Source organism: Barbus barbus (assembly GCF_936440315.1).
Source record: "Barbus barbus genome assembly, chromosome: 11".
Taxonomy (NCBI): Eukaryota; Metazoa; Chordata; class Actinopteri; order Cypriniformes; family Cyprinidae; genus Barbus; species Barbus barbus.
In genome coordinates this window covers 30,854,362-30,878,050 of record NC_136739.1, presented here as the reverse complement: position 1 = coordinate 30,878,050, position 23,689 = coordinate 30,854,362, and the positions used below count along the sequence as shown (strand labels likewise).

Sequence of the window (23,689 nt, the reverse complement as noted above, 5' to 3'; positions counted from 1 at the left end):
GAAGCAATATGAACAAACTGAAACAAAAGTCAACACAAAATACTCAAGCTCTATCAGGTATGAAAGTCTGATAATATGTACAATGACTATTTTGGATGGATTTCTCAAATGGAAACACCCAAGCTCCACTGCTACAAACATCAAATAAATGTTACGCCGATCCATACCAAACTTCTGCCTAATCAGAACAATTTAAACCCAAAATGCGAGGCCAACGGCATTGAAAATCGTCTGGAATTTCTGAACAGGCTGCGGATCTGTTGAGCTCAATGCTTTGCTGGCTTCATTCTCCGTGCTATAAAAGAGTTCTTGTGTGGTAAAGACATCACTTCCGTCCTGTTTGTATGGACACAGATGTTCTGAGCTGCGGAGGTCTTCCTGCTCAAGTGCCCTAGCAGTTCAACTGTGATTATCCCGCTCGCTCTTTTGTGGAAGTAACAAGGAGGAGGAAGCGTTCGGAATCTCTGGTATGCAGCAGTGACACAGTTCACTGGACGAGATCCAGAGAGAGGAAAACGGTCCTCCAGTGTTCCCATCCTGCCTTTTACGCAACTTCTGAACCACAATAAAACTAACAGAAAGTTCATTGTGAAAATACATTCCATTTGTTTTATATGGTAGTGCACATGATATTATTTCACGTCACATGGACTCATCATCTTTCTATCAACAAGGATCTGATCTGAAGGCATAACCTTGTTCTGAAGGTACATTGAATATTTGGTGTTGGATTATAACACAATGCATTGAATTAATTGAAATTAGAACGACTGAGATAGTATATTTATAGTTCCAGTAATCTTTGGGAACTTAAAAAAAAATATTATTACAGACATCAATCTTCCGCTTCTGTCTTTATCTGCAGTCCTGAGATCCATTTAAACTCACAAATAAGTTTAGTGCAATTGATATTTTTCAGTCACGTGACCGGCTCGAAGACTTTGAGGGCAAAACATCTATAGAACTGCTGCACAAGCGTGTCCATTTGTTTCCCAGCCACAAATATTTAGATCACCTCTCAAAAGAATAAAAGATATTTCTGAACAAAATGCAGGTTCTGGCCATTTGCAATCCATATTAAGCACCCGCAACAATATTTCAATCATAAACAGTGCGACAAAACATTGTAAAAACACTGAAAGTGCCATAATATATTTAAAACGGTAATATTAAAAGATCAAAGAAAATGATGCATAGTTTACATAGCCAAGCAAATGAGGCCGGAATATGAACACAATCCGATTAACGGTTCAGTGTTTTCCTTCTAACTGTTTTATATGGGAAGCAATTTAATGTGAAACTTTGCACATTCTGTTAATATTCTGGCTTCATTTTCTTGCCAAATATACAAATATACATCATCAATAAGGTTTTTACTGAATCTCGCCTTTAAATATCTGCATTTTACTACATTATTACTTGATGCAATCTGCATAAAAATAACTGGCGGTCAGTGGAGCAAAGCTTCGTTTTGCCCTCCAGGTGGACGTTCCTATAAAGGTGTGACGTCACGTGAAAACTATCAATAGAGGCAATATTTGATTCAAGAGATGTATAAAATAATCTTAGCATGATTATTCATAGCATGTTATTAGGTATCATTATGATTCAAAATAAATTGTAAATATAATTAAGTTTCTAAAGAAATAAACATGTAACATGACCTGGCTTAGCAGAAGAAAGTCATTTGGGAAACCAGTTTTAAAAAATTTTCTGCATTATGCAGTTTATATGCAAATACAAGATTTTCATTAGAGAGCAAAGGACTCTAAATCAAGTTCAACACTCATAATAGCATATTAACATTGTTTGTACTTCATATGAGGCGTATAAGTCAATTTAAATATTGGGAATAGTGCCATGGGTTTGTTTAGATGAATATTATTTTATATTATGCTGTCACTGAGGATTGCTGTTTACATCTATTACTTTGACTCACATTTAAAAGAACAACTCACCCCAAAATTACAATATTATCATAATTTACTCACTTCTAACCTCCATGGACTTCTTCCATGATTAAAGTAGTTTATATGATATATGTGCAACATTTTGTTTTCTGAAGTCATGTGATACTATTTGTAGTTTTTAATGTTTTTTGTGTGTCTTTTTTAGGAGTGCGACAATATAAATCACCATCCACTTTCATGATTATGGAAAACAGAAGCTTGGATATATTCTCCTGTCATGTTTCACAGAAGAAAGAAAGTCATACAGGTTTAGATGGACATGAGGGTGAGTCAGTGATGACTGAACTATCGCGTTAATTCCCACACAAAAGCAGTGAAAATGGCCAAGATTGGCAAGTGCTGAAAACCACAGGCCTGAGCTCCATGAAATCCAGTAGTGCTGAACAAAATATCATTTCATTAAAGGTTTACACAACAAAGCCAGCATTTATGGGTCAGGACAGAGTCAATGTTCTATTGAAATGGCCTGGCAACCCTTTGGCTGCTCTTTCTGCTACTGTCTAACGCAGTTGCGTAAAGACGTGAAAACAAGACTGGATAAATAAGACAAGCTTGAGTTTAAAAAGGCAGCGGTGGATTATTAAAGGTCAAAAGCTGCACTAAATCTCCCTTGATATGGATTCCTCCAACACTGCTGATACTAAACATTTAAGAGGGCGATAAAGGCCTCTATCAGTGGTGTGTTGTGACTTCTGAAAGTCTCGTGGTTTTACATTCTGGTTTAAGGGCATAAGGAACAATTTTACACATTCAACAAGCAACCCATACTATGCATTTTAATCCATGATTACATCCCTGTTTCTGAAAGCCATTTCTGCAATGTATCCTGAAAATTTCTTTTTTTTTTTTTTAATGTTTTAAAAATATTCTCCTCTGGGTTCACAAAACATAAGGGAACATTCCATTATATCATTCTTCTAATATTACTTTTGAATGTTCTCGGAATGTTCTGAAACAAGTAGTAACATTTAAAAAACTAAAATGTTTAGAAAAAACATTCCAAATAATAATAAATAAATAACAATTTGTGCTAATGTTTTGAGAACATTAATAAAGACCATATACCTTTGAACAAACATTGTATTCATGTTACTGAAGATCGTTTCTTCATACCTTTGAGAGAACCTTGCTAGAACGATCTGAGAAAATTCCCTGTTTGCTAGGATTAAAGTTAATCAAGTTTAACTCAAGTTCTTATGCACTTCTTGCATTGCTTCAAAGGAATTGAATACAAGAATGCAGTAACAAGCACAATCGGTCCATTTTAGCCTGTATTCACACCACACTAATTACATTTGCTCACGCTAATGTGAAAATAATGAACTAAAGGCGGCAAGAGAGATGATTTACTTGTTAGTGTCACAGTGAAAATCGAGTAATTATATGGTTTTTGCTTTATTCGTGTACTACTTTTTACTGTATTATTGTAGTTTATTTTTCGGAGCATTTGACATGATTTTAAAATTCCGTATGTTAATATAAACATTAATAAATGCATAGTACTGGGTGCTTGTTGATTGTGCAATGATGATTTCATTTTGGAGCTCACATTCTCATCCAGTTTTTTTCTGAGAAGTCACTGCCTCCCTGGCCTCGGAGAAAACGCCTCTGATTTCTATTTTAGATGAAAATAAACTCGTCATCCTGTAAAGCACAATGAATGCTATTAGTCAAGTGTTCTGAGAGGATACACTGGAAAACGGCACAGTTAGTCACGTTGCCGGTCAAGCGGGAAGTCCTTGAAGCGTGCTAATCTCTTTAAACGCTCACAGGATGAATAGTTTAGCAGCATCATATTTGGACATCCCAAACTGCACTTCATGCCACATGAGATTATTTTGTCGAATTTTTCCTATTAGAACGAAAGCTGTGCCACATTTCTATTTATTTCAAACAAATATTGAACAACATGCACTTTCCAAGAAAACAGCACGTCTGTTTTTCGACTTCAGGACAGACCTCAAAAACAAAACAAGACAGCTCATCTGATCTTTGCAATGGAGAAACAGCCGTGCAAACAGGAAATGAGGCACAAACACGGCCTAAAAGTGGACAAAGAACATCTTTGAGGACGAGAAGCCAGTGCTTCCCCTCGAAGGTCCTCTGCCCCGACTGAAACCCACACATTCCCAGAGTGGAACGGGCTTTTCTTAGGAACTCAAAGCCTGTTTGTATCTCACATCTGTTTGACTATTCAGCTCTGCAGGGAGAGACTGGCTTCTTATCAGAGCACCGCAGACCTAGTCAGCCCATCATATCCGTGCTGGAAATACGCTGAACTTCCAGTAACCGCCCTCACCCTGTGAGAGATGCTGCTCTGCTGCTAAACTGCCTATGAATATATGCATAATCCTCTCGAGTGACAACCAAACCCTTCCTCTTCCTCCCCCCTCACCTTCCTCTTCTATCAAGAAGTCATTCTCTTAGCGTGCTGCTGATAAATAAAATTTCATCATTAGGCGACACGCTATAAGCGTGCCATTCGCAACACACGGCTCATCAAGGCTTCCGCCGATGCTGCAGGTCCAAACAGCGACACTATCTAAACCCATCATGATGCGCTGATATGACAAGGTCACCTAATCCCATCTAAACCAACCTCACAGTCACCTGTAAAAGAGTGAATCGGATGGAAACACCAGCAGGTCATATCTGACCCCAAAATCATCTTAAAAATATACTGCATAAAATTCATTGAATGCAGACACTACTTTGCAGCTCCTTTATAATTCCTATTATTCTTATCTGTGGTATATTAATTCTATGTTAATGTTTTAATGCATTATTGTGGGAAAGTGTTCTTTAAATTAGTTACAACAAATACTAGCATGAAATATAAATGTCATTGCTTTTTGGCATTAAAGTAATGAGAATCTGAGAGGGAAATGTGTGTAATTGTCATGAAAATTTGCCATTTTCTTTATGCAAAATCTAAACATATGGCTGAAGTATGACTGGATGAATCTTGTACGTTCTCGTCATTACAACGTGTCATTTTCTTTATGCAAAATCTAAAAATAAAATGACTTTGGAATGATGATTTTCACCTGTTTACAAATATGTAAAATTCTCACTATTTGGCCAGAATTGTCAAAAATCATCCCGGGGGTTGAATAAATTTCTACCAAATGTTTCCATCTTGTATGTTCTCATCATTAACATTTGTAATTTTCTATATGCAAAACCTAAAAATACGGCTTGGATGTGTTCTCTTACAAGTTTCACCCATACGATTTATAACTGCACAAATAACCATGAGAACCACAGTTTAAGTCAAATAAGATTTTTACCTGTTATTATGCAACGTTCTCACTGCATTGCCAGAATTTGTAAAAATCATCCACAAACAACCGATTAATGAATAATCTTTCACCAACTGTTTCTATATTATACATTCTCATTAAAATGTTCTTTATGCAAAATCTAAAATTAGGCTGAAATATGACTTGGACATGTTCGATTATAGGTTTCAACCAAAAGATTACATTACCGCAATTTAAAGAGCAAATAACCATGAGGGCCACAATTAAAGTCAAATATGATTTTCACCTGGTCATGATTATGCAACATTCTCACTGTGTGGCCAAAATTCGCAAAACAAATAATCCTCAGCAACTGATGGATGAAAAAAATGTTTCTGCAGCAAATGTTTCTGCAGGTAGTGCATGTGATAAGCATGTATGGAGTGAGATTAGGAAAGGCTTTAATGAAGAGTGTCATATGAGAGGGTGCATTAATTTAGCGCTGTGACTTTTGACCATTACAGCAAGGTAAAGTAGATTAACCACTGAAACCGAACACTCCATCAGAAGAACAGACAGGCAGGGCTGTGAAAGTATATTCCCATCAGAGGAAAATGCAGTGACGTGCATGAGACACGTAAAAACTTGATCAAATAGAGGCCTATTTTTAAACTGGTGGGACGGGTTTGATCGGGAGGGGGGAAAGGTGCGATAAAATTGTGAATGAGAGCCGGTGCCATAACACAATCAAATGAAACGCTAGCACAACAAAAACACACCCATCAGAGGGGAGCGTTTGATTGGAAGGGAACCAATGACAGCTATTCTTTATGGATTAGTTTCATGGAAGTGCTGCTTTTGGACACAAGTAGTCTTTCATCCGTCGATCATCATTCGAACGTTCCATTTATTGTTATTATCACAAGAAAGAACAAATAATAATTTCCACAAACACATTAGCACAGATCATTCTGAATTAGGACTTTAAAACAACCCTTTAGACAACAAATAACCATGAGGGCCACAATTCATGTCAAAGAAGATTTTACCTGTTTACGATTATGCGACGTCCTCACTGTGTGACCAGAATTTGCAAAAATCATCTTCAAGAACAGAATATCCACCGACGGATGAATAAATTTCTACCAAATGTTTCTATCTCGTACGTTCTCGTGTATCCAGGAGGGTAAAGTTGTATCTGTGGCTCTATAAACCATAGAGACCGAGCAGAGCTGTCACAGAGTCTCACTTTGATGTATCTTTAAGACCGAATCGTTGCGGGGGAGAAATAATAGGTGTTGCAGAAGGGTGAGCAGCATATATCCCACGGACGCTCCCTGTAGTCGGCTTGCCCAGCCCGTCTGTTTCGCTCAGTTCATTGATCTGCGGTGACTTCTCCATAGAACTACACCTCCCACTATGGAAGAAACCACTGCGCTCTGTTTAGAGGGGGGGGGGGCGTGCACACAAACAACACTCAGAAACATCACAAATCACTCTTCACTCAAATACCAATGCATATTGCATGTAAGGCAAGTATGCATGCATTTACACGCACCACGTAACATGCACAATGCTCTGGTTTTTAAGAGAGAGGATATTACATTTCATCAACTCCCCTTTGGCTGCTCTTGGTTTCCTTTGGCCCGAATACTTCACATTCTTGAGTGAGGCCATCAGGTTTTGTGGTTTTACAATTTCATGTGTGCTATACGGACTGATTTAACACTGCGTTTAGAACGAGAAGCCAAAATGAGTGTAAATGACGTAAAAACAATGACAATGAAATAAACATATATTCCAAAAAAGGCCATTTTATAGCTATCCAGTGTTATCTAACTGCAGGAAGAGCTGGTATGTAAACTGACTCTCCTCTACGGGTGGAAGATCTGGCTGTGTAGTTAGGGTGAAAAGAGGGAAAACATGTTCAGGTCAAGCTTAACCTTGTAAAGAGAAGGAAGAAACCAGAAATTATATTTTGCATGAATTAAATGAAGCGTATTGTAGGACTATTAAAGCTTATTTGCATTGTGACAGAATTTTCATGACAATTAGACACAGATTTTTCACATTTATTTTAATTTAAGTGATTTTATTATATGATAATTATTTAAAAATACTTATTTTGCACTACATTTAATCAATTATAAAAAATATTAAAATTATATTATATTTTACTATAATCTTATTTTTATTAAAAGAAAAATAATAAAACATTCATATTAATGTTGAATATATATACACACACACACACAGACACACACACACACACTATGCACACACAAACACACACACTATACACACACAAACACACACACACACACACACACATATATATATACATATATATAATAAAATAATTTACAATTTATATATATATACCTCTATGGTATCGTGTTGCCACATACTTTATTTTAGTTTTTTTTTTAGTAAATTGAGACATTTAATTGATAAATAATATCTCAGGGTAGTAAAACTCAAACACTAATCAATGAAAATATATATACATATAGAAGTATTTTCAAAAACTTTACATTATATCATCAAATGTATTTTAGGAAAAAGACATTCGCTTTTCAAGATGCACTATATTTATCTGATCTTTGACACAATCGCGTGCAGCAGTGCAAAGTTGATTTTGTGCTTATTTGATCTATTTTATGTTGTTTTTTAAAAAATGTTGTAGCAAATGAGAATCGCTAAAATTAATGCATATACAGTATTTTGAGACAAAGGTCTTCATGATTTTCAGTTTTGTATAAGATAATTAAAACAACAGTTTTTAAATAATGAAAGAATATGTAAAAGTATGGTATTTGCGGTAAGAAGCACCCCTGCTGTTGGGGCTAAAGGCGCAGTAATTAACATAATAATTAATAGATTGCAGACTTTTCCATTTGTTGACATGACATGGTTAGATTCAGATGACAAATATCACATATTATATTGGGTGTCCATATTAGAGATAATCACCATGTTTAGAATGAAACCATCATGATATTAAAAACATGATATTAATCATATCATATAATAAAATATAATTTGTTGTTACTACTGTAAATATATATTCAATTAATATTAGATCTCCTTCAGAATCTTTACTTATTAAAATGATTTTGTTTCTGTATTTTAAAATATATTTTTTATATAAACATTTTAATGACAGTATATTTATTGAACAAAAATAAATGTTTATTTTTCAAAATAAGCAGAAAATAGTAAAAACTTTGCTAAAGTGATTGTTTCGAACTATTATTACTTTAATTAAAAAAAACAGCAACATTATTTTAGCTGAAGTATGTGTATCAATACCGTGTGCCTTTTACCCCATGCTGGTGAGCCTTGTACTCCGTGTGTGGGGTAAAAGGCCCCCCTTGACACCGCATACATTTATACGATTTTTAAACAAAATAAACAACTTGAATGATTTATTTTCACACAAAATCTGTTGCTCCATTAATGTTCAACACAACATATATTTTTTCTGCAATTATACATTTTAGGTGCAGCGAATAGCACATTTTTTCTTAAGGTGGGCCCGATACATACACACACACACACACACACACACACACATAATAATTTAATATATATAAAATATTTTAAAATTTATTTATATAAAATCAAGTAATTTGATTAAATGATATTCAACTTTATTAAAAGATACATATTTAAATAATTCAATATTATTTCAATAAAACATTATTATTATTATACATAATTAATATTCTATTATTTATCTGCCTCAACATTAAAAATTAAGCAGATGCAAAGTTGACATTAAATGTTCACAGCATAAAAATTGTTAAATCTTTAAATATAAAACTGTTTCCAAGCCTATCAATTAAGAAGTTGATGTTTCTGTAGTACTGATATCAAGACTTATCTGTCAAATGTAAAGCAGAGATTCAACACACACCAGAAACCACATTTTAAATTCTGACATAACAGATCAAAGGAAGTCTGGGAATGATGTAGTGACCAAAACATGTAACACAAATGCAAACTCTCCTATATTATATGAGCTACTTCCAGCTATTCTCAATCTGGAAATTCATCAACCAACTTCATCCAGTGCATTAATGAAGGAGGACCATGCATGATGAACACTTGATGATGCTTGTTCTTCACTGTCTGCTGCTACCCATCCATTTATACACAAATAGAAAGAAATGTAATTTTCTAAACACACAGCACGTCTTGTGTTTCTCTGTCGCTCTTGCTCGGTTTCTGAGGCTGTGATGAATGTAAGGCTCGTCCTCACACCTAAACACTGCATTTCCTGTTGTCTTCTTAAATAACTTCCTCTGAGCTCATCAGTTTTCGATTTCACTCTGCTGTTTTGAATATAAATTTGATCTTAGGAGCAGTGAAAACACCTTGTGGTATCAATAATCCCCAGCTCTGGCTGATCGTGCTTAGAAAGCAGTTTACATCAGATAGTTAGGATGTAAACAGGTCATTTACAATCCCACAGAGAGCAGGAGTAAGATCTTTGCCCTTGGATCCTCTCCTTTTCCTGTTTGTGACCAAAAAATCAGACTGGAAAACATCTGCTATTCAGGACAGAGCAAACATGAGTGTGTCAACACCAGCCACAGATCAGATGAGAAACAAAGCAGTCAGGCATCAAAGATTTGGCTCAATTACACACAAAATAGCTTCTGTCAAAGCTACGTCAGAAATAAACCAGTTCTCAGAATAAATGCCACAAAAAGAGATAAAATCTGACTAAATATTTAAAATACGGGGGCAAAAGGGTCATTGTAGTCATTTGATGCATTTGAGACATCAAAAGCATTAAAAGTATTTAATTTAATACTTACACAAGAAAGGATGCATAAAATGTATCATAAGTGACAGTAAAGATATTTATAATGTAATAAAAAATCTATTTCAAATAAATGATGTTCTTTTGAACTTTCTATTCATCAAAGAATCCTGAAAAATAATATTTTTTTGCTGTTTTTTGCTGCTGTTTTTGACACTGATGATAATCAGAAATGTTGGTTGAACAGCAAATCAGCATATTAGAATGATTTCTGAAGGCTCATGTGACACTGAAGACTGGATGAATGATGATGACAATTCAGCTTTGCCTCACAAAAATAAATTACACTTTAACATATATTAAAATATAAAATGGTTATTTTAAATTGTATTAATATTTCACAATATTACAGATTTTACTGCAATTTTTGATTAAATAAATGCAGCCTTGGTGCAATCTCATAATGTATTCTAGCTAGGGATGCACGATATTATCGGACTGATATTGGAATTGGCCGATAATGGCTTTAAATTCAAATATCGGTATCGGCCTGATATGAAAAATTCTGCCAATATGTCTTGCGATGTGTCTTGCCGATAAGAGGAATGGGTTAATTCATGTGCTCAGGGTGTGCTAGTGATTAGATCACGTCAGCAGTGTGGCTCATTCTTGAAGCAAAGTTTTGTCTGAATGATGATTAGATTCACTGATTTAGATCACTGAACGTAATCTGTGAAAGCAGGTACAGAATGACGCGTGATAGAGTAAACAATAATAGCATGTTCAGCTGCAGCAGTGGCAGCAGTGACAGCCTCCCCCGGGTCCTAACGCCCACTCCGTAAGGGGATTTAATCTTTAGGGGGTGCTGTTGGACTACTTCTAATTAAATTAAAAGTAAAATAGCCTACACAAATAACATTTAACCTGTGTTTCGGATTAAATAAAGCAGTAATTGATGTCATAAAATAATGAGTATGTTTTGATTTAATGGTCAGAAGCTATAGCTTAAATGAAAAAAAAAAATCACAAATATGACACTTGTAAATTAAATAATTTTATATATACCGATTTATTCATTAATGTGTAATATGTTTTATTTTTTAAACAAATCATGAGCTCTAAAAGATTTTCTGAATTTTTACAACTCTTTTGTTTTAGACCATCTACAAATGTTAAATCTTAAAATAAAATGTTAGGGTTACTTTCTGCATCTTTCTGGGGAAAAAATGCAGCAATTGATATTTATTTATAGTTATTTTCAAAGCTTCAATGTACTGTCAAAAAACCTTCATTATCTTTTATTTAATTCTAATAAATAAGTTCTTGTCAAAAACTAACCAAAATTAAAAATTATTTTCTTATCATTTCTGCACAGGAGAGACTTTGTGTTGTTTCCAAACAAAAGGAAATATATCGGTATCGGCATCGGTCAAAATTAGATGGAAAATATCGGCATATCGGCAAAAATCCAATATCGTGCATCCCTAATTCTAGCAGAGCATTAATTCTGTTCTGCGACCTTGTGCATCCTGACCCTTAGCTTAAACATTCTGACATTTTCAAAACAGACAAAGTGATACGGATGAATTTGAAAATGTTACATAAGAAGAGAGGTGGAATAATGTGGTTTTCTGCACTCAAAGGACACTCGGGGTCATGATGGTGACCTGCTGGCACCTTTCGCTCTGCCGTGTACGTGCTTGTATGAACGATGGCAGCATGTCAACAGGCAAATGAGGTAGCAGAAAGGGCTGATTCAGCTAAAGCAGAGGGTCAGAGTGCAAAATTAAATGAGAAGGCAACAAAAGAGAGAGCAAAGAGGCTAACATAATATATATATGTATGTATATATATATATATATATATATATATATATATATATATATATATATGTATGTATATATATATGTACACACACACAATAAATAGTTTAATACAATAAATGCAATTATATATATATTCACATGTATACAAATGCAAGTTAATGGCACATAAATGCTTGGTCCCAAATGGCACACCTTTTCATTTGCAACCATTATGAGCCAGTTCGGACTTCAAAATATTGACTTAAAAATGCTAAATATTGAACAAAAACTCAACTAAAACTACTCTTATCTTTCTTTTATTAGCCTTTAACTTCAGACATTTAAACACTTAGTGGGATATTTCTTACTGTATCAACTTGCCATTTTCAGCAAAATTGAAGAAAATAAAAACATAATTTACATTATCAGTGAAAAATAATTTTCACTGAGGAAAAATACAAGGCAGGAACTGATTTTATCTGCCAGCAAACGACTGCATCGTGCATCGAGAGCTGAAATAAATGATCTTGGTGACATCATCCAAACTGGAGAGTCGTTTTAGAAAAAGTTACATTTAGATAAAAGATTAAGAAGTCAAATGTATTTGTATAGTGTTTTTCACAATACACATTGTTTCAAAGCAGCTTTACAGAAAATCCAGATGTTTGTTTATTATATCCTAATATCTTCACGCCTTATATGTGCGTTTAGCAGATTAGAGTTGGGCGATAATATAGTTTACAGTTTGCAAAGATACCAGCAGAGATTTGCTATATTATATATCGCTTTATGTAAAAATACTGTATATATGCAGAAATAGTTGAACATAGGCCTACTTGTAAATCCAACTTTATTTTAAAGAGCTGGACGATACATGGAAGACTGTTTCTATGATGGATATAAAAAATAAAAAAGGTAATTGCAACTTTATCTTATAATTCAGACTGTTTCTCTAAATTCTGAAAGGAAAAAAAAAAAAAAAAAAACAATCAGCGATATATAGACAGACATAGGCTAATTGCAAGATATCAGCTCACAATTATGAGAAAAATACTGAATTATTCTTGCAATTCCAAGTTTTACATTTTTATTCCAAGATTATATGTTTTTCTCAGAATTGCAAGTAAAAAAATCTGCTAAAATGTTATGTAATTACATATTTATTTTAATGACCTTAGTGGAAACGGGGTTCCATAGAGATAATATAGTTACATTTTGTGATGATATAAACAATCACGCAGCTGAGATTTGCTATATAGTATATCTTGCTTTTCCATGCATGTACTGCATATGAAGTAGGATACACTTGTAAAGTACCCATACAAATATTTATCCTTTGGAATAGCATGTGAAATATGAATTAGGTCGATATCAGGACATTTTTGTTGACATTGCATGATAAACATCAGAGTCCAGAAGCGAAACCAGTTAAGAACCGCTGGTTTATAATAGCAAGGATGTTTAACAAAATCTAGAGGAGCTTTAAACCTACAGGAAAGCAGCCCACAAATCAGCCGTAAAGTAGCCCTGCTTGACATGGTACAGCTGTCCATGCTGAATGTGCAGAGAAAACAAATGAAGAGGAAAGCGTTCGCCTCCCCCACAGGCGATCAGAGCGACTATATATCACACTCCAACCTGCCAGCATGTGAGCACACATGCATGTGCATAAATCCATGCACACTCATGCACACTGTCTCTCTCTGTACTGTAGTTACAGTGCCCTACAAACACCTTTGACTGGTAAACGAGAAGCTTTTGAACTCCAATGCAACTCTGAGACGTCTAAAGCGCCACGTTACTGCGAGCGTGCAACTTGCCCAGACCACATTCTCGACATTCTCCCTGCCTTCCACCGTAATGGAGAACTGTGACTTCCTATCTTGTTCGGTCTCGGTCCATTTGCTCTGTATAAATAAAATGCTGCAATTTGCACGCTGTTGAAACAGTGCCGTCCTACGTACCTTCCTGCCTCTGCCGTCTGGCTCGAATCGAGGGCCCCATCTTCTTGGCAGGGGCCACATTGTAGTCGTCAACAACGACAGCTTCGAGTTTGTCACGGCAGGCACTCGCGCACTATGAAAGCAGTGTGTTTACATGTGTGTGTGCGTCTGTCGCACAGGAAGACGCCTCTTTCACACGGATGAGAGAGAAAGAGAAAGAGAGAGAGAGAGAGTTTGGATGTGTGCAGGGCTGCTGGGAATGAAACACTAGCTTACTACTTACTGAACTTACTGCACAGTATGCACTGTATACTGCCTACTATGATTCAAAAATAGTGCATTATGCAATGCTAAATGTTGACCCTGGAGCACAAAAGCAGTCTTAAGTCGCTGGGGTATATTTGTAGCAATAGCCAAAAATACATTGCATGGGTCAAAATTATCGCTTTTCTTTTATGCCAAAAATCATTAGGATATTAAGGAAAGATCATGTTCCATGAAGATATTTTGTAAATTTCCTACCGTAAATATATCAAAACTTAATTTTTGACTAGTAATATGCATTGCTAAGAACTTAATTTGAACAACTTTAAAGGCAATTTTCTCAATATTTAGGTTTTTTTGCACCCTCGGATTCCAGATTTTCAAATAGTTGTATCTCAGTCAAATATTGTCCGATCATAACAAAACAATACATCAATAAAAATCTTATGTATTCAGCTTTCAGATGATGCATAAATCTCAGTTTCGAAAAATTGACCCTTATGACTAGTTTTGTGGTCCAGGGTCACAAATATTTAGGTCTCATGAGCTCATCACGATGCATAACCTCGATGAGCTTATTTTGTATAGAAAATACATTTACGTTTATGCATTAAGGAGATGCTTTAATGCAAACTGACTTTTATTGCATATAAAGGGATAGTCTGCACAATAAAAGAAAATTCTGTCATTTACTCACTCTATTTTTCATTTTTGGGTGAACTCTCTCTTTAAGGTACACAGTTCTATTATTTCTTGCTTTCCCTGGAAAAACACTCAACTTTTTGCAGTCCAAGCAAATGAAAAGTGACGTTAAAACCATGGCTATATTTACTTCCAGTTCATTCACATCACATTAGAAATGAAAGGTCAAGTTGAGGGCATTGCATTGTGGGATATAGTATCCTGTGCATTATGTATGCTTAAATAGCAGCCGTTTTTATGATATATATAGAGAGAAGGTTACCAATATAATGCAAAGGCTTCAAAATTTTATGATCCCTGCTAGATTTTAGCCTTATTAAAATGAGTGAATTTTACTGTGAATTCAGTGTTATTAAGAATGTAGTCCAATCAAAAAGAAGATTAGAAAACGAGTAGACCAGAAGATCATAATGCTCAGAATTTATATGTGTAATTTATTTGCATATATCATAAGACGGCATGCTGAGACATCTCTGATTATAACAGGAGTGATCTAGTTTCATTCAAATACGGCATGGATGTTGTGCGTGTTAGGTTGCAATCTTTGGTGTATGATTTTGTCTAAATTGGAATTGGAATTGGGCTCTGAGAGAGATTCAGTAAAATGAGATCCTTTAAAATTCATGACTGTAATATGATTTGTGTATTTGCATGACACAAAACAACATTTCGCTCCCGCAACCCACACATGTAATTTTGAAAAGATCACAACACACAAGACATTTCTCCAAAGTACAACTGGAGATTGAAAAATTATGAGAAGGTGATTATGAAGTTTTTTTGCAATCACAGCATTAATATTCCCGCAGTCCTATGAAATATTCATATGTATACTGGTTATTTGCAGAAAATGAGGGTATGTAAATTGCTCTGAGGGAAACACTGTGACATGTCAGTTGTGATGCTTTCATAAACTCTGATAATGAATCAATCATATATGGATAATACAGTGAATTAAATACTTCTTATTTGATCATTTTGTCTTTTAATTGGAACTTAATGTACCAAAAAACAAACAAACAAACAAATTATTGATTATCGACAACAAATGAATGAAAGTTTTGATATTTGGGCAACAACAGCTTCACATAATTTAAATAAATAAATAAATAATAATAATAAACAATAAAACTAATATATGCAATAAAACTAAATAGCTTTATTTTTGATTATGAGCAAATTAAAATGAATTAAATACTTATTTTTTTGAAAAAGAAAATTGCACAAAAGCTTGATCTGACATTATGAAACACTTCAGTAAAAACAAAAACAAAAAAACATTTAAGCTAATATTATAAAACAAGATCAGCCTGTAAATTCTGACTGAATGAGCCTCATGTGATAACACAAAATTTTACAGTAATAAAGCTTCAATGCCATCACCCGCTAACGTTAATGCTTTGTATTGTTGTTGCATCACTTTTCTTCATCATTCCCACATGTATATGGTATAAAATCATCCTGTCCACTGATACCCACACAAAAATAACTTCCGCTATAGCAGAAACTCAACCGGCTGTCAGATTTCACTATATACCGTCATCCGACAGTCTTCAAATAGCCTCTTTCATAGCGAACCTATTTTTACCCCATTGGGTCTTCACATATTTACTTACACATTTACTGAATTGCCTGTTTACACAAACTAACAAAGCAGGTCTATTAATACCAGACGAGTCTGTGTGGCTCTCATTGACCTTGTCAGTTAAGCTGAAGGGCTTTTTCCAGCTCTCCGCCTGTGTTTGTGAGACAGGCCCTTGGCAGAGCGCTTCACCGCCGTGGTGGGTATTATTGTGAGCTGCTCCCTCATTTTCCTCATGTCAAAAAGTTCCCAGAATGACTATCATAGGAGAACAATTGGAATTCTTTCAGCTCGGCACACACATAATGAGGCCGCCATGGTGCTGGTTAATTGTGTACATTCCGCTGCCAGGCAACTCTTCAGACTTTATTGTAAACATTGTATAGGGCTTTTTAAGGCCCTTCACAATGGCTTTGTTTGCAGGCTCTGTGTGTAATGTCCAATGGCAGTTAATGTGCTAAAACCCACCCCTCGATCACAGGCTCATGTTGACACGGCCAGCCCACCTACACGGATGAAAAACTGGTGCTTTTTAATTATTATTCATATTAACGATGCATTTTTGAACACTGGTGATAATGCACCAGCACATCTCTCTTGACTTGTAAATTTAACATGAATAAATTGTTACAGTTCAGTTGCTTCTCAAAGAGCTACATAATTCCCAGTCCATTTCATGCATTCTCAAGAAATTGCATACCGCAATCTCACTAAAATATGTCTGGGTTTAACATCAAAATGCTGAGGGGAAAAAAAGGAATTATAGTTTGCATAAAGAAAATTAAGCTTATTTTACTACCATTTATATTAGTTGCACATAATTTTCATTACAATTACAGTATTAAGCAAAAATTCCCCCACATTTCTCAGTCCCATAATGCAACTGAATATACATTTGATATATACTATTTACTTTTGCACAGACTGTGCACTTACCGGATTATGTTTCCATTTTCATATACATTTTTAAATCCTCATGCACTATACTGACATTTGTTCAATGACAATAAATTGAATTTAATGCAATCTAAAAATGGCAATAAATGGCTGTTGCACAATAACTTTTATTTTAATCAGCATAAATTAAAAGTAAATACTGCTATGCATTACAGTAAGCATTATTTGGCAAGAAATGTGCTTAAAAATAATATCATAGTGCAAAAGCTTAATCGTCCTTAAACATGCTCCATTTTCTATAAACAAAATATAATAGTGTGATATATGATAGGAAGATTTTGACCCTTTTGACACATCAATTAATTATATTTTCATCTGCATATACTATTATAAACTAATATTCACTGACATTTGCTCAGAGTAAAACGGATTTTTTTGTCATCTAAAAAATCTATTTTCTTTAAACAAAATATAATAGGGTGAAATACAGTATGATGGGAACATGTTTTTGACAGGTTTTGACCCTTTTGACACATCAATTTATTTTATATCTATTTGCATATACAAATATTTACTGACATTTGTTCAACGACAACAACATAACATTTAATGTAATCTAAAAATGACTATAAATGGCTGTAATACACTATTTTTTATTTAAAACAAAAAATACTGCTATGCATTGCGGTAAGCATAAGTTGGCAATAAATATGCCATAATGCAAAAACCCCAATGGTCCTAAAACATGCTTCATTATATGCAAAATATAATAGTGTGAAATATGTGTTTTTGACAAGTTTTGAGAGATTGAACCTTTTGATACATAGTTAATCACAATCAAATCTGCTCAAATTGAGTGCATATGATTTGTTTGTAGCTTAAGCTGTACATTATGCTGTAAACAGTCGGGTAGAACGCCATATAAATGTGTTCTACCTCTCCGCCTCTCAAATAAAGACAAAAGCTGTTGGCTTCCAGCCTTGAAAGAAACCAAGCTGCTGTAATAATAAAAAAGGCCGTTCCTCCCTTCCCTGTCAAAGCTTATCTTACAAAAGCATCTCAACTTGTTCCAAGCTCCTACAAGGGCATGTGCCCAAAAATAGCAAAACAGTCGAAAAAAAATAAAAAATAAAAGACACTGGAAACTTTCTGAACCAGAAATATTCTAATTACAAAAATAAGAGATGATGGAAGATGAATGGTGTGGACTACAAATGTGGTCTATTTATTCTGGCCACTTCACTGTTGAGTTTATGGACTCTTTCCTGTATAGCTGTAAGTATATTACAGTGGTTTAGGACGCTTTTGTATATACTGCTGGCCCCACATGAAGTCAACATGCTATATACAACAATGCAAAGCTTCATAGCATCTCCTGTGCAAACCACATCTTCCTTGACTCTCTTCCACAGTAGAATGACTGATATCTTTCTATACTTCCATTTCAGTCAACTGGTACAAATTAATTTAAACAAATCAAAGATGCAACAAAATCTAATTTGATCATATTTACTTCCTGCTCTTTGTTGCATGTCGGGTTTTCTGTTTTCCCCTGTGACTGTTCCGTGTCGGGTTTTCTGTTTTCCCCTTTGACCTAGTTCAGTTTGATTAGTCATTGTGTTCACCTGTCCTCCCCAATTATCTGCCCCTTTATAAGTTCCTGTGTTTGTTAGTCTGACCGTCGGTTATTGTTGCTATTATTGATGTGTGTGCACTCCCCTGTTTGTATCTGCTCCTGGAATCCTGATTAAAAGAAGGACTATTGTCTATGCTCGTCGTGCGCTCTTTGTTCCGCACAGCATCATAACAGAATAACCGACCGAAACAGTAAGATTGTGGCGTGTTTTTTCCCCGTTTTGTTTCCCGTTTTTTGTCAAGTTTTTTATTTTTTATGGATCCCGCTGTCCTCGTCATCCTGCTGGAGCAGGGGGACCGCTCTCTCGAGGACCACACCGAGGATTTTTTGTTCCTGGCCAACTTAACACACTTCCCGGACTACTGCCTCTGCACGTTCTACAAAGCTGGACTGAACAACACCACACGTGGGCAGTTGTCCGGGGACGGTCCTCGAGAGAGCCTCGCCGCATTTATCGAGTGGGTGCTGGTGTCTTGCAGATCACAACTCACCGTGGACATCGCAGATAATGACACCAGCCCCACTCGGGACCCAGTGCCCAGTCCGCTACCACCCCGCAGCGCGGAGCTGCCCGAGCCCACCGCAGACGGAGAGCCAGAGCCTGCCGCGGTCGTTGAGCCATCTCCATCTGGAGCGACAGAGCTACCGATCGTCCCGGAGCCCGAGCCCCAAGTGTCTGACCAGGTGCGAGAGCCGGCAGTTCAACCGACGGTGGATGAAGCTGTGGAGATCGCGAGGGCGATGGAATGGAACGCCCCGCCCACGGTGCCACCGCTGAGGGTGAGCATGAACTGGACCTGGGAAACCTCATTGACTTTCACACTGACACAATCATCCTGAAGCCAGCTCCGGTGTTAGATTTCTGGGAAGTTATCCCACCCAACCTCCCTCTCCCACCGCCTCTCACTGACCTGGTCCCTACTCCATCACCCTCATCACTGGAGTTCGTCAGCCCCTCTGCTCACCCTCAGCTCACCATCTGTGGCGTGGGCTCGCCGCTGGTCTGCCGATCTCCAGTGCTGTTGGCGTTGAGTCTGGAGGATCCCTCGTCTCCGCCCTCAGCCTCCGAGACCCAGACTCCGCCTCAGTCCGGCGACCCTGCGGCTCCACCATGCCTTCAAGCTCCCTCGGCTCCACCGGATCCCATCTGCCCACCAGCTCCACCGGGCTCCCTCGTCCTTTCGGCTCCGCATTGGTCAGTCGTCCCCCTACCTGCACCTCAGGACTACTCTCCTTGGGCTGCGCCCCGTCCCTTCGTCCCTCCGGCTCCGTTGGGCTCCTCCTTCCCTCCTGCTCCACCTATGTCCTCTGTCGCTCCGGCTCCGCCGCGGCCATCCGGATCTCCGCCTGCGCCGAGGTCGCCGAAGACATCTGCTCCGCCTTGGACCTCCGGATCTTCTGCGTCACCCTGGCTCTTCGGCTCTCTGTCTCCACCTCGGGCTCCACCACCACCTGCTCCGCCGCCGTTGGTCGGCCCCATGGAGTCGGCGGTCACTCCTCCACCATGGCTCCTCCCTCCGTCGGCTCCCCCGTGGGCCACCATCTGGACTGTGGCCTGGGTGTTCATCTGGCCCCTCCTGTTCCTGGATCCCCCTTGGCTCCTCCCACCCTCCACTCCCCCATGGACTTATTGTTTGGATTCTATTTTTTTTTTTTTTTTCTGCCACCCTCCTGTTCCACACCCTCCTCCAGAGCCCCCACCCTCCCTCCTCAGTTGTTATGTTACGGCGTGAGGTCACGCCTTGCCGGGAGGGGGCGAAATGTTACATGTCGGGTTTTCTGTTTTCCCCTGTGACTGTTCCGTGTCGGGTTTTCTGTTTTCCCCTTTGACCTAGTTCAGTTTGATTAGTCATTGTGTTCACCTGTCCTCCCCAATTATCTGCCCCTTTATAAGTTCCTGTGTTTGTTAGTCTGACCGTCGGTTATTGTTGCTATTATTGATGTGTGTGCACTCCCCTGTTTGTATCTGCTCCTGGAATCCTGATTAAAAGGACTATTGTCTATGCTCGTCGTGCGCTCTTTGTTCCGCACAGCATCATAACACTCTTACTGTACACAACTCATAAGTGTATATTACGGTAAAGAATAAATATTTAAATATAAAAAATGTTTATCCTTGCAAAATCAATATCAAAATGTAATTTGCTATGCCACTGAATCAACGTTTATTTTTGGATGACATCATTAATGCTAGGAATGCATGATGTGGAGAAAATAAAAATCTGATAAAATTATTTAAAATGCGAAAACATTAAAATTCCAGGTTTGCTGTGCTTGCACAATAGGTCCAAAATGTGTGATTATATATCAACATAGTAAATTAATAATGATAATCATCACCATCATTATTATTGTTATTACTATATAATGTTTTAATAATAATAATTTGTATTGCTATTAATAATTAATTATATTAATAAATAATTATAATGTTATTAATTACCTAAGCATTTACATTTTATAATTATAATTATTATTATTAAATATAATGTAAAAATGACTAAATGAAAACAAAATGAAATTTCATATTGTAATATTCCACTGTAAAATACAAAGTTGAGTATTTAAAAATAATACAATATATTTTTTTGCATTACTGTAGGATTACAGTTTGACCGCCTTAATTCATTTTCAAACATTAACCATCATACTTTTATTCTTAACAGATTTTTAAAGATTTTACTATCTTTCTTTACTAAATTCTCTATGAATAAGTCCGGTCTTCAATGTTTCCCTTAGAAATACATCAGATTACGATGGGTTGACGCATTGACTTTGATAAGAGTGAAATATGAGGCCTTGCAGGAGACGAGTGCATAAATGCATAAAAACATTCTAAATCTGATACTCATCTGACATTCACAGTATTCTGTCAGCATAAATTTTCATCCACATCCATATTAAGGCAAACCAGTCAGATCAAACAAGCAGCCACTGCATTAACTGTGAAATGCAAAGTTTTGATTGACAAAAACTTAGCATTAAGATTTATGTTTCTTCAAAATCAATACTTTCATAAAGCTCTATGAAACATGACATGTTCAGAAGAAACTGGATCTTTTGATAAATGAAACCCGATTAGCACCATATCTACAGTCAGGCAGTATAATGGATGTGCTCCACCGATAGAGCGCCTCAGTATTGATCATCTGTGCTCTCTCTGATAAACAGCAGCTACCTTCCTCTCTGCTCTCCATCTTTCGTGCCAATTCTCATGCTCTTCTTTTAAAACAACTGAAATTAAGCAGTGTGAAAACTGCATGTCTAATTTAGCATGTAAAAAAATCTGAAAATTAGACCAATGTCGTTTTTGATGAAAGATGCTGATGGAGGGTGGCATACATGTGTAAATATATGAATTTTGTATAATATTTGAAAACATTACATGATTTGGCCAAGCAGCTAACTCTAGGCGTAGTTTTCAGCTGAATGCACTAAAAATGTCAAAGTATTTAGCTGATTGCACTAAATATCAAATAATGCACCATTTAAAATAATAAAGAAGATCAAGACCAATCAATCAGCGAATATTTGACCATTTAAAAGATTATCGGCCAACGTCTAGGCCTTAATGACTTGAATGACTTTGCTGAAGAAAGTTTCAGTTTCAACAACATCTAACAATATTGTTAATGGATCAAATATTTTCAGTTTTGTTTTTAAATTTGAGAGAGAGATATTGTAAAAGACTTATTTAATAAATAATATTCATTTAATAATCAATATATTTTAACATTAAGCATTTTATCTCATACTCATAGTTTATCTATTAAATTGAATTATCTACAGCTAATATATCAGCCATTAAGCTTGCTCTGAATTCTGCATGTGCCAAAAAATCAGACCCCTCATTTTTAGGAAATAGAATACTAAATGTTCGTTTAATAAGCAATATCGGTAATTGTACTATCGGCATTACTAGCCTATATCGGGCATATCGGTCAACCACTTGACTGCGTGAACAAACAACATAACCTGTCTCCTTACAATTAAACTATTATTATTTTGAACTACATATATATATATATTAATTCAAAAGTGGTTAAACTAGTATGATAAATGCACAAGTTCACAGGAGAATACTACAGTGCACACACTATTGAGTTCACTGAGATTGACTTCAGCCAGCGCGCGATGTCATGTCACAGGAATTCACGAGCAAAACATTTCATAACCACGACCACAATGAGTTTAAACCAGCACTGCATATAAAGCAGCGACTGTTAGGTTATATCTGGACTTGACTGTTCATATCTGATTAAAAAAATTAAAACTATTTAAAATGTTCACCCGAAAATAATCCCCTCAAGTACGCAACAAACTTACAGCAGAGCTGACTGTCTACAGTATCAGCCGATTCCCAAAAACATGCGCACAATGTCTAATAAAACATGACATACAGGAGTCAGATTTACAAACATGAGGTAAAACCTCTTTTCGTACCTTGGCTTGCAGGTAAGGGGGGTAATAGTAGGTATATTGGGGGTACATCTGCCTCCACACCTTGCCCATGAAGATAAGCGGTAAATTTAGACGCGGATGTCACTTCTGCCAGACCAGAAACCCAGAGAAAACCAACACCGACCGCTGCTGTCGACGTCCAGACGCTGGGACTGGAGAGGAGAGGAGAAGAGAGGTGGGCGGTGGAGCTGCAGTGGAGCAGAGCAGAGCTCCCTCCCTCCGGTGCACACAAACTCTGCTGAGAAGTCTGCTACACAGACTAACAAACAGCAACCAGACACTGTACATCTAAAGCACCTGTAAGAATTTGTCAGAGTCTGTGATAAATGTTTCAGTGTTTTTAATCTAGCAGTATATGGTTAAAAAATATGATACACAAATGTTCTAGGCCGATTAAGGGGCTGAATTATTAGTGC

General features: G+C 36.5%; 1 protein-coding gene across 4 annotated transcripts in view; it reads right to left on the bottom strand.

Annotated features, from left to right (window-relative positions):
- The window catches only part of LOC306877383 (RNA-binding motif, single-stranded-interacting protein 1-like), a 67,408-nt gene extending 43,940 nt beyond the window's left edge, over positions 1-23,468 (bottom strand). The window contains exon 1 of one of the 4 annotated variants that reach the window (XR_013784887.1): positions 13,753-13,927. Coding sequence is in view for 3 of the 4 variants with exons in the window: in XM_079429140.1 (XP_079285266.1) it covers positions 23,256-23,324 (69 nt within the window). In the remaining variant the exon portion in view is untranslated. Of the gene's footprint in view, positions 1-6,261; positions 6,656-13,752; positions 13,928-23,255 lie in introns of those variants that run through there. The other 3 variants (XM_079429140.1, XM_079429141.1, XM_079429142.1) reach the window with 3 other exon arrangements.
- Between the last annotated feature and the right edge of the window lie 221 nt (positions 23,469-23,689).